Source organism: Mustela putorius, unplaced genomic scaffold, assembly GCF_011764305.1.
Source record: "Mustela putorius furo isolate JIRA1106 unplaced genomic scaffold, ASM1176430v1.1 tig00003853_pilon_pilon_pilon, whole genome shotgun sequence".
In the NCBI taxonomy this organism is placed as follows: domain Eukaryota; kingdom Metazoa; phylum Chordata; class Mammalia; order Carnivora; family Mustelidae; genus Mustela; species Mustela putorius.
Window position 1 is genome coordinate 18,602,068 of NW_025422005.1, and position 14,508 is coordinate 18,616,575.

General features: G+C 47.4%; 1 protein-coding gene across 1 annotated transcript in view; it reads left to right on the plus strand.

Moving 5' to 3' along the window:
- The first annotated feature begins 2,187 nt into the window (after positions 1-2,187).
- MAN1C1 (mannosidase alpha class 1C member 1) overlaps positions 2,188-14,508 on the plus strand; it is a 137,104-nt gene continuing 124,783 nt past the window's right edge. The window contains exon 1 of the mRNA XM_004741136.3: positions 2,188-2,737. Within this exon, the coding sequence (XP_004741193.1) occupies positions 2,198-2,737 (540 nt within the window). The 5' untranslated portion in view covers positions 2,188-2,197. The remainder of the gene's footprint in view (positions 2,738-14,508) is intronic.

The window sequence follows — 14,508 nt, forward strand, 5'->3', positions numbered from 1 at the left end:
TTAACAGGAAGGGAAAGCACAGAGAGGCTTAAGTCCAAGGAGGAAGGTGTGAGAGAGGGCCTTGGAGTCGAGAGGCACACAGGTCTGGGAATATATGGCTGGCAGTGGGTACGTGTGCATGTTTTTGGACCTGTTGTGGGTCAGTGGGTATGTGTGTACACAAGTCAATATTCATACTGATACGTTTAGATGTCTATGAATGCTCCGGTGTAATCACCTGATGTCCGTACCTAAATTAAGTGTATGTGTGCAAGTACTCACTCACACTCAACCCCGAGCGCATATGTATCTAATGCATAGAAGCACACATGTGCACAGAAACACGCGGGCATCTAGGTATGCACGACACATGATGCGTGTGGTCTGCACACAGGACCAGGGTTCTCTCTTCTCTGCCCTCACCTCACATCTCTCCCTCCCCCACCCGGGGACCCTAGTCCAGTTTGGGGCTGTGGGAAAAGGAAGGCAGAGCTGGTTGGTGGGGGTCCAGTGGAAACACTGCCTTAGCCTGGTCCAACAGCGGCTACTGCTCCCCGGCTTGGCTCCAGCCACCTTTTCCTTAGCCTGGCACAGCAGCACCACCACGGCTTCTGCAGAAGCTCTGGGGACCCCTGGGCAGGCCCCCAGCTCCCTGTCAATCCCAGAGGGGTGACAGCGGCTCATGAACAATGGCCAGAGCCCTTTAGACTAGCGGGGTCTCCTGCCCCCACCCGTAGGCCAATGACCCTAGCCGAGCGGTTGGGGGGGGCCGGCACGGGGGCCTCGCGGTTGCTCCCGGACCAGCGAACGCTGGCCACTAACCAATGGACGACTGCAGCCCAACGGGGATCCCTCCGAGGCAGCCAATGACCTCGTTGCGCTCTCCACCCCGCCCCCGCCAACTCCGCGCAGCTGGACCATTGGTGCTGGTGGGATGGGGGGAGTGTGCGCGGCGCTGGCCACTTGAGGGAGGGGGCGTGGCTTGGAGTCCCCTTGCCTCTCCCCACCCGCGCTTAGGCCCCGCGCTCGCTACCCACGGACGCGAGGCCATTGGCCTGGCTGCGGCGCCGCGGCGGAGGTGGACCGCGGGGCGCGCGCAGTGGGCGTGGCCCGAGGGCGTGGCCCGGAGGGAGGCGGGGCCGCGGGCGCTGTCTCAGTGAAAGCGGAGCTGCGGCGGCGGCGGCGGAGGCGTCCGGGCGGGTGTGCGCGCGTGTGGAGCGCAGGCTCGGCGGCGGCGGCGGCGGCGGCTCAGCCTGCGGCGGCGGCAGCGGCCCGTCTGGAGCGGCCGCTGAGAGGACGCCAGCTGCAACGGGAGAGGTGCAGACGGGGCTGCGCGCTCCGCGGAGCCGGCGGGGGCCGGGAACAGGTGATCCCCGCGGGGTGCCGAGCCCTACCGAGTTGGCGGGGCGGAAGTCCGCACTCCCGGGCGCAGCTGCAGCCGCCCTGCCGCGGCTGGTCGCGGACGGCGCCCGGCTCCGGACCGCGGCTGGGGCATCCCTCAGCTCCCGCGAGCCCAGGAAGCCCCCTGCCCAGTGGGCTCAGAAGTGCCTGCTCCCGCTGCCCCGCGTCCGCTCCGTGGCGGAGCAAAGTTGTGGACGTGTCCCGATAGCCGAGCCGGGGGCTGTCGCGACCCGGCAGGGTCGGCGCGCTCTCGCAGCGGCGCTGACACGCCAGCTCCGCCACCGCCTCGCCCCCTGAGTCGGCCCCTTCTGGAAACTGCTTCTGCAGCTGAAACTTTGGGGCGAGGGGCTGCGAGCGGCTCTGCGCGGGGACGAGGCCTGCCGGCGCCCCTCCGCGCGGACTGCCTGGGCGCCGCGGACGGCATGTGACGGCCTCGGCGGCGGCCGTAGCGCGGGAAGGCGCGGGCCCTGCGGGCTCCGGCCGCTGCGAGGAGGGGCTGCGCGGCGGCCGGAGAGAAGGCTGTGGCGCGCGGCCGACCCTTGCGGGCCCGGGCCCCGAGCCGTGCCGCCCGGCGCGCCCGGGCCCCGCCGAGATTCGTTGCGCCTCCGCCTCGGCGCTGGGGCACTCGCCCCAAACTCCCTGAACTTCAGGGGCAGCCCCCGAAGCGGCGAAACTCTCAGGGACACCCCCCCCCCGACCCCGGGCGGCGCCCCTCGACGACCTCCCCGCAACGAACCCCGGCTGGCCAGTGCCTGCATTCGGAGGGCCTCGGGGGCCCGGCCGGAGCTGACCAGCCCCAGCCCGGGGCCAGGCCACGATGCTCATGAGGAAAGTGCCCGTCTTCGTCCCGGCCTCCCCGTGGGGGCTGCGGCTGCCGCAGAAGTTCCTCTTCCTTCTCTTCCTCTCGGGCCTCATCACCCTGTGCTTCGGGGCCCTCTTCCTGCTGCCCAACTCTTCTCGCCTCAAGCGCCTCTTCCTGGCCCCCCGGACCCAGCAGCCTGGCCTGGAGGTAGTGGCCGATATCGCCGGCCACCCCCTGGCCCGTGAGCGGGAGTCGCCTCCCAACCCGGTCCCCGCCGTGCCAGCCCCCGGTGAGGACGATGCCAGCAGCCAAGCCAGTACCCGCCGCCGGAAAGTGTGGCTGCGGCGCACCCACCCCACCGGGACTCGGGAAATGGCCACGGCGGCCAGGAGCAGCGGCAGCACGGCCCTCAGACCCCAGGAGGGGGGCATCCCGTTTAGCTTTGACTTCAACGCGTTCCGGAGCCGCCTCCGCCACCCGGTCCTGGGGACCAGGGCAGATGAGAGTAAGGAGCCGCAGAGCCTAGTTCGAGCCCAGCGGGAGAAAATCAAGGAGGTAAGGACTCTCCTCCCCCGGAAAGCGAGAAGACCCTCCGTGCTTGCGTCTGTTCCTCCGGGTCCCAGTCACTTCTGGTCCCTAGACTACTGTTCTAGGCCCTCACGGGACACTGCACCCTCTCTCTCCTCCCAAACTTTCCACCTTCTCCTCAGTGGGCACTTTCCCACTGCTGGGTTTAGTTAATCATCCCCACCTCTGACGGATGGGAGCCGAACCACTGGATCGACTCTCCCCCACCCTGAATCTGGTCTTTTCAGTCAAGTCCCCAACCCAGATGCGCTACACTCTGTCCCTTTTTGGAGTTGCTCGTTAGCTTCATTAATGGACACCCACTTTGCCTACCATGGGGCCAAGGGCCACATTCTTTCTCACTGTATGTCCTTAAGCCCTGACTTCCTCCAAACCCCTGTAGGATCTGCTACCTGGAAATCCAGGATATGGGGATGGGGTGGTGGTGGTGGTATTTAGGATCCTGAAAGTATTTTGTAATCTAGCCAGCAACCTACAAACCAGAGGGTGTTGTGCATTCTTGCTAACTATTTCTGTTGAGCTTTGAAACACTTATACATAAGGAAATGTGATGTAGGAAGGAGTGATCAAGAGGGCGGTGGTGATGTTACAGAAGCTCCGAGGTTATTGGCTTAATGAAGCAGGTCTTGGACTCGTTCCCCATAGGGACTGTACCAGGGACGGGTTTAGAAGGATCATTTTGAGTGTCAATCTTGGTCTTAGTTTAAGAAACGAAAAACAAAAGCTTGAAGACTGTTGCCAAGCCATGTCTGGTAACTAAATATTCTGCTCTACCACTATTAGAGCTGCCTCCTTGAGGTTTTTGCCCAGCAATGCAGAGGGGGCTGCAGTGACACCCCCAGGCCACGAGGGGGCTATGGGCAAGCTGTGGGCCAGGGTCTCCTCCCTAGAAATGAGAGGATGCATCCCCCACTCCCTGTGGACCCAGAAGGAAAAGGCTGTTTCCGTCTGGACTTCTTGGTTTGCTGCAAAGGAGTCAGCCGGTCTGACTTCCAAGGGGAGCTGGCAGCAAGGGTCGGGACCTGACCTGCCAGGATATACTCAGAGCCAATGGAGAGCTTAGCTATCCCTCTCTCCTTGTCTGGACTATCCCCCATCCCAGTGTTCACCTCTGCCTTACTTCTTACCTCTGTTGGTACTCAGCCCTTCTGCGATAATCCCTGTTGGGAGACTCTATCTTAACTAGCAATCACAGGTCATTTTGTGACGTCAAGATTGGAAGCCACAAAGATAAGTCCCTGTTTAGTGCATGTGCGCACTCTCGGTTTCCAAATTCTTATTGAAATCTCAAAGATTAATCGAAGGCTGGAACTTGCAGTAGCTAAGAAAGGGACATAATTGCTCCCTTTTTAGTTAAGAACTGTGTTTTTGATTACTTACCTGAACCACCCACAGCTCCCTTGCTCAAAGCTGACTCTGAGCACATTAGCCCTTTCTGCCTTTTTATACCTCCCCAGAGGGCAGTCACCCCCAGTGAAATTACATATAAACTGCATGCACGCAGTTTCCCATGGGGTGTCCAGAGCTGCCATCATCTTTTCAAAAGGATCCCCCAAACAATTAAGAATTAACTACTGTCCTCTTCAGAAGAGGGGTTTTCTGCGCTTGCATCTAGATCTGTGACCTATTTCTGAAAGCCTGGGGTTGAGAACCATGGTAGGAAGAGTGGGCTTGCTAGTGGAGACTTGGTTCTGCCCCTCCATACACAGAGAGCCTCCCTTGCTGGCCGAGGCTGCAGGCTGCAGCAGCTAGGGGATGGTGGGAGGTGTGGAGATGCTGCTGTATAGGGGGTGGTAAGATAACATGGTGGGTGAAGGTCTGCGCTGGCTGCCAGATGTCTGGGTAATTCAGCCTGGCATCTCTGAGCACCCCTGGTAGTAGCTGGAGGCCTGCTTGCGTTTACCTGCAATTGGTGTTCAATGAGCCCTCTCTTAGTATCTTGGAGACCTTCAACTCCTCAGAATGGAGGAGGCTGAACTATATACACTATTATATTTTGAAGCCTATTGTCTCTTCAGGCTCCTTGAGTTTGGACCCCCCGCCTTTCCAAGCAACCTGAAAAATGCGAGGCAGAGTTTTTGGTTTAGCTGTTAACACAGAGTTGCCTTCCCTGGCATCCTGCCTGATAAGGAATGCATAGGACTATGGCTGGAGGATGTCTTTATTTCCTTCTCATTTAAATTTCTATCTGTGCCATGCCCAGGGGTGGATCATTTTAGAAAGGTGCCTATTTTCATAAAAGGGACTGTTGCTTCCCTCTCTGGTTTGTTTATTTCCAGACATGGATTGATTAGACCCCAGGAGCAGAGGGGGAGCTAGCATCAGATAAAAAGGGCTCTGTTCTTATAAGATGAGGTTTTTAAAGTGAAAGTAAACGTCAAGAGAGACCCAGAGAGGGTGATAAATGAGAGTGAATGAAGACTGGACACCCGGGCTCTAGATCAATGAAATATATTTATAAACATTCTGGTTCAAGAGATGAACATGGGCATGAGGTCTGTGCTGATAAGATGGGTTGAAGCTGCATGTTCTGGGTGAACATGCATCAGGAAACAATCTGTCAGTAGTACCAACTCTTTCTTCTCACTTTGCAGCCTTGGAACCTTGGAGGAGGCAGTGTGATGGAAAGGGGAAGGCCAGAGACTGTGGGTTCAAGTCCCAGCTCAGGGGGGGCCTGGGTGGCTCAGTGGGTTAAACCACTGCCTTCGGCTCAGGTCACGATCTCAGGGTCCTGAGATCAAGTCCCGCATTGGGCTCTCTGCTCAGCGGGGAGCCTGCTTCCCTCTCTCTCTCTCTCTCTCTCTCTCTGCCTGCCTCTCTCTCCATCTACTTGTGATCTCTCTCTGTCAAATAAATAAATAAAATCTTTAAAAATAAAAAGAAAAAAAAAAGTCCCAGCTCAGTTATCATCAACTGTCTGACTTTGGGCAAGCCACCTGCTCTCATCCCTGGACCTTATTTTTCCTTCTGTAAAATGGAGTGAGGGAGGGGAGAATAGGGTGGTCACGTACACTCTTGCTCCCAGACCTGCCCCAAGCAGCTGCCAGTCTGGTTAGGGACTCCTTAGCAACTGGGCTTTCCCCAGCTCTGTATTCAACGGTATTAGTTCCATGGAGTCAGAGACAATGGTGTGTTGTTATTGACAATGGTGGTGGTATTCACTGTTGTATCCCTGGCACTTAGTCAAGAGTAGATATTCATACAGTTGATTAAGTTAATTACTCCCATCATCCATATGGAACTTTAGAGATGGGATTGAACCATGACAGATCCTCATATTGGGATCATGAAGAGTAAAGAGTTGGCGAGAATATAAAACAGCTTGCTAGCAGCCTTCCCTTTCAGATCTGATGATAATATAGGAAATTATTGTCATGATTATTAATTATAGGGGACGTTAGCCATTGGTGGATTTCTTACAGATTCAAGTTCAGCAGACTCTTCTCACTCATGACAAGAGCTGGGAGTGTATAGCTTGTCAGGGTTACATCCCAGTGAAAGGATTTAGACTCTCTTGGGTCCTCCTAATGATGATTGATAGCTGACCAGGAGAACCTTGGTTGTCCCTTCCAGTGAAGGGGGTTTTGTTATGGGGAATTGAGTAGTCTGGGACATTGAGAATATAGTACTGGAATGAGGCTGCCCCTGGCAGAACATGGGTTGAATTTCTATCCCCATCCCTGTGCACCACTGTATGTGGCAGTCCTGCTAAGAATCCAGCCTGGGTTCAAGTCCCAGCCACACCATCAACTCTGACTTCAAAGAAAAATTCCAGTCACTGGGCCTGTTTTCCTGGTAAAACAAAGGGACTGGCATTTAGGGAACTCTGCTCTTTTCCTAACTCCCACCTATTTACTGGTTTGTTTATGGATCTGCCCAACCACCTAGAAAAGGGTCAGATACCTTGAATGAGCTCAGTTACTTGAATGAGTGTCTATAGTGAAGATCTGTAAGCTAACAGCTGAGGTTGCTGGTGACAGAGGCTGGGTCTTCTTCCTGAAGGTACCTGGAGTTCTAAGTGTCAGAGGAAGGGCTGTAGCAAGGTTGGGGACTCAGTTGTGGTATTATTCCAAGTGCAAGTCTACCAGGAAGGGAATGGGGAGGTGGCAGCCATGAGTAAAATCTTTTCATGCCTGGATAGCAGGCATCTGGAGGATGCCTGAGTCGCCCTGTGGTGCCCGAGACTTGGCAGGGAGTGCCCCAGCTCTTGCTTTCTATGCCCTGCTGCCTTAAGCCTGCAGGATATTGCTGGTTATGATACGTGACTATGTCTGAGTAAGTCATCTTGGCAAATGATCTTTGCTTGCCATTAATGGACTGGTTCGTTAGTCATGTGTGGTTTCTCTGTATATCTGATTTATCACCACTAGTGCCATGGACAGGTAGGAAAATTAAAAGGCTTTGTGTTCTTTGTAGCATGTGAATCTGAGCCTATGAGATGTTCAGGATAATTAATATTAGGAACACCTTAGATTTAAATAGCTTTCCTTTGAAGAGCTCAGTTTAAGTTGCCGATTCATCAAAGATCTTTTTCTCCCCTTCTCCTTCAGTTTCACTCTTGTCCTGCTCTATGATACGTTTAATGTAGGTAGGAAGACTGGCCTGTAATAACTGGACGGGTCCCTTGGGAGACCCTTCCATCCTGAGCCCAGCCGCACCTCAGCCTTCCTCCTTGGAACTGAGTACTGGGTGTAAAGCTTAGAAATTGTGCCCGCCCCCCTGCCCTGCCCCAGTGTACAACTTTAACCTGTGGATTGGTTGGATCTCTTCTTTCATTTTGAGGTGTATTAACATTTGGGGGAATCAGGTGCAGACATTCCACAAGCAATTGGATTTTGGGCCTCACATCCCTAACTCTGTTGTTAGTGTTACGTCTAGAAACAGTGACTTTTAAAAGTCAGTTTATTTCACACTGTAGTTAGCAGAGGGGTACGAATATAGATTCCCCTGTGGTTTTCAGAGTGACTGATTTACATCCGAGCTCAAGAAATGCTTTTTCTCTAGCTTTCCCCGAAGACTGATCCATTACTCTACCAAAAATAAATATTGTGATATATATCAGGCATACTTTGCTCAAAGGGACTTACATCTTTTCTCTTATTGAAAAAAATAAATCAGGCTCACAAATTGGAAAGTCCCATTCAGGGGAGCAGTTTGATTATCTTAGTGGGCACCTGGTCTTGTGGGTACTGCCTCTGGTCTTCCTGTACCCTAAATTGAGTCTGTGTTAAGGTAGGGGGTAGGAGCTTTAAGAAATTCTCTCCCTGGGCGCCTGGGTGGCTCAGTGGATTAAGCCGCTGCCTTCAGCTCAGGTCATGATCCCAGTGTCCTGGGATCGAGCCCCGCATCGGGCTCTCTGCTCAGCGGGGAGCCTGCTTCCCTTTCTCTCTCTGCCTAACTCTCTGCCTACTTGTGATCTCTCTCGGTCAAATAAATAAATAAAATCTTTAAAAAAAAAAAAAAGAAAAAGAAATTCTCTCCCTGCCTGCCTTGCTTTCATTGGCCCGGTCAGGAAAGCCTTAGCAAGGAAGTAGTGGACAAGATTCAGGAGAGTAGTTGTCTCTCCTGAATTCACGGGTATTTACTACATTACTTTAAAAGAGAGTCCACGGCACCTTGGTGGCTCAGTTGGTTAGGCACTGACTGATTTCGGCTCAGGTCATGATCTCAGGGTGGTGAGATGGAGCCCCTTGTCGGGCTCTGCCCTGGGTATGGAGACTGCCTGGGATTCTCTCGCTCTCCTTCTTCCTCTCCCCTACCCTCTCTAAAAAACAAATAAGAAATAAAATAAAAGAGGGACCCTGCATGAAACAGGGATGAGTGTTGTGAATCAAAGATGATGATGATGATGATGATTATTCTAGTCCGTATACCGCAGGCTCAGAAAGACCAGGCTCATTTAAATAGCAAGGTCTGGTTCTTGACTTCTGACTACCCCACGGCCAAGGTCTTACCCACAACTGTTTACATGATTTGGGGAAAAGAAACAGCAGATTTTTTTTAGCTCTGGATTCTCATAGCAGATAATGACAGGACACCAGACTGGGGACTCCTCAAAAGAATTCTGAGGAAGCAAGAGCCCAAGTCCCTCTTTTCCTCCACCTCATGTCTAGAGGCTGGTTATTAGCTTAAGCAGCATGATTTTGGTTCTTTTATTTTTTTTATTATTTTTATTTTTTTAAAGTAGGTGCCACACACAACGTGGGGCTTGAACTCAGCACCCCGGAGATTGACGGTCACATGCTTCTCTGATGGAGCCAGCCGGGCGCCCCAGCTTTGGTTCTTTTAAATGCAGAGTGGATGTGGCTGAGATCGCTGTAAGTCACAGTCACAGATCCCTGTAAGTTACACCGTTCTGCCATCTCCACCCCCAAAGAGAGGAGACGCTGTGGAGCCCCCCAGCCTATAGCTATGGGCTCAGTGTGTGGTGGCCCAGGTGTAGGTGTTTTCTTCCCTGAAAAGGCTGTTTTCTAAGATTTGGGCTGAGAGCTCCCCAAACTTGGCTGGCAGGCAGGCAGTCAGAAGAGCTCTTACTTACAAGGAGGTCTGAGTTATGTCTCTTAACTCTGCATTTTCATTAATTAAAGGCTAAGACCAGGGCAGTTGTCCATCTGTTTTAGGGCAGAACTGTTAGTGATAACTTTTACAGAAGAAACTTCGACATACCAATTCATGTTCTCCTCCTTCAATGAGCAATAATTGTGCTTTTATTTGGCATGCTCTGGGTATCAGCTGCTCCACAGGTGAATGTTACAGGCAAGTCGTTTTCACGAAATAGCAGCCATTTCCAGCGGCTGAATAACAGGAGGTTTCTCTTTCCTCCTTCCACCTCCAGCGGTCACCAAAAAATCCACCATGCGGGTACAGCAGTGTTCTGTGGGCCCCGCTGAGTGGTCTAGATAAGTCTGTCAGCCTCTCAATGCCTGTCCCTTGTGTGTGTTTGTTTTTTTACAACAATCCCACAAGACAGACACTATTTATTTAAGTATAGTTTCCATACAGCAGAATACACAGATCTTAAGTATACAGTTGGCGGAATTGTAACAAATGCGGAAAACCATTGCAAAGGTTTATGGAAATAAATATGGATCATTTCCATCACCTCAGAAAGATCCCTCTGCTCCTTCCCAGGCAGTCCCCCACCTTCCACCTCCCATCTCCTATTTCAGTTTGTCGCTGGAGATGCGTTTTGCCTGTTCTGAAACTTTGGAGTACTACAACATATGCCCTTTTGCACAAGGCTTCTTTCACCAAGGATGTTTTTGAAATTCATCCATGTGTGAATGCCTCCTTCATTCCTTTCTGTTATCAAGATACATTCTGTTGCATGAATACACTGCAGTTTGTTTCTCTGTCACCTGTTGTGGACTTTTTGGTTGTTTCCAGTGTTTGACTGTTATGAACAAAGCTGCTATGAATATTTTATGTACAAGTCTTTGTATAGATACGTTTCCATTTCTCTAAATATGTAGTAGAATTGCTGTTCATAGAGTAGACATTTGTTTAACTTTATAAGAAAACTAGAAGCACTTTCCCCAAGTAGTTAAGGCCATTTTATACCTCCGTCAGCAGCGTGTGAGAATTCTGCATCTTTGTCAACACTTGTTATTGTCCACCTTTTTGTTTAGCCGTTCTGTATGGTATATAGTAATATTTTGTTGTTTTAATTTTTGATTCCCTGTTTACTGTTGGTATTGAACATCTTTTCATGAGTTTTATTTACTGTTTTTATATTTTCCTTTAAGTGTCCAAATCTTAGGCCCTTTTTAAATTAAAAAGTTGGGCTCTTTATCATCTTACTGAATATAGAAATTCTTTACATATTCTGGATATAAGTCCATTGTCAGATATACATTTTATAAATATTTGCTTCCAGTCTATGGTTTGTCCTTGCATTTTCTTAGGGGTAGCATTCAAAGAGCAGAACTTTTAAATTTTGATGAAGTCATTGTACCAATATTTTTTTTTATGGTTGGTACTTTGTGTCTACTTAGAAAAAAAATGTTTGCCTTCCACATTGTTATGAAAATAATCTCCTATTAATTCTAGAAGCTTGATCATTTTAGTTTTTACATTGAAGTCTACCATGTACTTCAAATGAATTTTGTATGTGGGGTGAGGTAGGAGTCCAGAGTCATTATTTTACATTTAGATGTTCAGTTGTTTAGTACTTCTTCTTGAAAAGTCTTTTCTTTTCCCCTTGAATTGCTTTGATGCCATGTTAGATTTATCATATATATATATATGTGTGTGTGTGTGTGTGTGTGTGTGTATGTGTATATATATATATATATGGTTCTGTTTCTGGACTCATCTACGGAATTATCTTTATACCAATGCATACTATCTTGATGCTGTAGCTTTATAATAACTCTTAAAACCAGGTCTTCTATCTTTAAGTTGCTTTTTCAAAATTGCTTTGGCTATTATCGGTCCTTTGCATTTCTGCATACATTTTAGAACAAGACTGTCAGTTTCTGTGAAAAATCCTGTTGGGAGTTTGATGGGGTTTGCTTTGAGCCAGTAAGTCAAATTGGGGAGAATTGATACCTTAACAGTATTGGGTCTTTGATCCATGAATGTGGTGTCTCTTTCCATTTATTTAGATTTTCTTTAACTTCTCTAAACAGTGTTTTGTAGTTTTCAATGTAGAGGACTTGAACATCTTTTATTAACTGTGTTTCTAAGTATTTTCTCATTTTTATACTGTTATAAATGGTAATCTTTAAATTTTTATTTTTAGGGGCACCTGGGTGGCTCAGTTGTTAAGCATCTGCCTTTGACTCAGGTCATGATCCCAGGGTCCTGGGATTGAGCCCCACATCAGGCTCTCTGCTCAGTAGGGAGCCTGCTTCTCCCTCTCCTCTGCCTGCCACTACCCCTGCTTGTGCTCACTCACTCTCTCTCTGTCAAATAACTAAAAATATTTAAAAATAAATAAATTTTTATTTTAAAATTTTTGTTGCCAGTACATAGAAATGTAAGAAATTTTTGTATATTGACTTTATATCATGTGACCTTATTGAATTCATTCAATTTTTTTTTTGTAGATTCTTTAGGATTTATTAGGTATACAATCATGTTGTCCATCAGTCAAGACAGTTTTACTTCTTGCTTTCCAATGTTTATGCCTTTTATTCCTTTGTCTTCCTTGATTGAATTGGTTAGGACTTCCGGTTCAAGGTTAAATAGAAGTGGTGAGAACTGACCTCTTTGTTCTTGATCTCAAAGGAGGATCATTAAGTCTTTTATGTTAAGTCTGATGTTAGGTGTGGGTTTTGGTAGATGCCTTTTATTAGATTGATGTTCCCTCCCATTTCTAGTTTGCTGAGAGTTTTTATCAGAAGTAAGATCAAATTTTGTCAAATGCTTTTTCTGTATCTCTGGAGATGGTCATATTGTTTTTCTCTCTAATTCTATTAATATGATGAATGATATTGATTTGAAAAGAATGTTAAAATTGCATTTGATTTTCTAATATTTTGTTAAGAATTTTTGCACCTGTGTTTGTGAGGCATATGGGTCTGTAGTTTTCTTACAAGAGCTTTGTCTGTTTTTTGGTGCAGTATTATGTTACTTCATAAAATGAACTGAAAAATGTCCTCTTTTATTTTCTTATTAACAAGTCTGTGGGACACTATTATTATTATTAAATTTTTTAAAAATTTTATTTATTTATTTGACAGACAGAGATCACAAATAGGCAGAGAGGCAGGCAGAGAGAGAGAGGGGAAAGCAAGCTCCCCGTGGAGCAGAGCCCCTTCTTAAATATTTTATAGACCTTATCACCAGGGCACCTGGGTGGCTCAGTGGGTTAAAGCCTCTGCCTTTGTCTCAAGGCATGATCCCAGGGTCTTGGGATCAAGCCCCACATGGGCTCTCTGCTCAGTGGGGAGCCTGCTTCCTCTTCTTTCTCTCTGTCTGCCTCTCTGCCTACTTGTGATCTCTGTCAAATAAATAAATAAAATCTTAAAAAAAAATTTACCTCTAAAGCCATCTAGGTCTAGAGGATTTGTGTGTGTGTGAGAGAGAGAGAGAGAGAGAGAAAGAGAGAGAGAGACAGAGGGAGGGAGAGGTTTTAAATTATCAATTCAATTACTTTAACAGATACAGGGCTATTCAGAGTTTCTCTCTCTTGTGTTGGTTTTGTCAATTTTGCTTTCAAGAAACTTTTCTATTTAATCCAAGTTGTAGAATTCTTTTAAAAAGATTTTATTTATTTATTTGACAGAAAGAGATATAGTGGGAGAAGGAACACAAGCAGGAGGAGTGGGGAAGGAGAACAGGCTTCCCGCTGAGCAGGGAGCCCAATCTGGGGCTTGATCCTAGGACCCTGGGATCAGGGTCCTGATCCTAGGACCTGAGCAGAAGGCAGATGCTTAACAACTGAGCCACCCAGACTCCCAAGTTGTAGAATTTACTAGCATAAAATTGTTCCTAAGATTCTCATTTTCCTTTTAACATTTGTAGGACCTGTAGTGGTGCTCCTTCTTTCATTCCTGATATTGGTAATTGTTTTCTGTTTCATTCTTAAAAATAGTTTAGCTAGTAGTTTACCAATTTTACTGATCTTTTTCTGGAACTGACTTTCGATCTTTTTAAAAAATATCCCTTAAAGGGGCACCTGGGTGGCTCAGGTCATGATCCTGGGATCTGGCCCTGCATTGGGCTCCCTGCTCAGTGGGGAGTCTGTTCTCCCTCTCCTCTGACTGCTGCTCCCCCTGCTTGTGCTCGCTCTCTCGCTCTCTCAAATGAATAAATAAAATATTTTAAACAAATTATCCAGTAAAATTTTTTTAGTATTTACATTTGTCTTTATTTCCTTCCTTCTTATTTTGGGCTTAAGTCACTATCTTCTTATAATTTCTTTATCTAGTCTGACAATCTGCTTATGTCTACTACCCCTCTTTCAATCTTCATTCTGTTGTTGTCATATAGTGTGCTTCTACATATATTATAAACCTCATAATACATTAGTAGCCTTTTTTGCTTCAGTCAGTTTTCTTAAATAAATTAATAAATTAGAATCTTTTTATTAACACACATACTTACCATTTATAGTGTTCTTCATTCCTTCTAGCATGTCTGAGTTTCTGTCTGGTACCATTTCCCCTTCAGCCTGAGAAACCATTCTTAATATTTCTTGTAGTGTAGGTTTGCTGATCAATTCTTGCAGCTTTTGTCTATTTTGCCTTCATTTTAAAAGGATATTTTTGCTGGATATAGAATTTTAGGTTGACTTTTATTTTTCTTAAATGAAAGACCCATTGTCTTGTAGCTTTTATTTTTTCTGATGAGAGGTTAGAGTATATTCCCCTGCATATATCTTTCTGCTCCCTTTGCATGTTACTAAGATGCTATCTTTCATACTCAGCAATTTAACTATGATATGCCTAGATGTGGATGTCATTGTTATTTTTCTTGGGGTTTTTTGAGTTTCTTGGGGCTGTGAGTTGATATATTTTCATCAGGTTTGGGAAAATTTTGGCTCATAATTTCTTCAGTATTTGTTTCTGCCCCAGTCCATCTCCTTTTCCTTTAGAGCTCCAGTTATATATGAGTTAGATTGCTTGATGTTTTTTTAAAGTCACTGAGTTTCTTCATTTTCTTTTCAGCTTTTCTCTCTGTGCTTTGGTGTAGATAGTTTATATGAACATGTCTTCAAGTTCACTGGAATTTTCTGTAGTGTCCATTTGGTTGTTAAGCCTACACAGTGAATTTTTTATTTCAGGTATTTT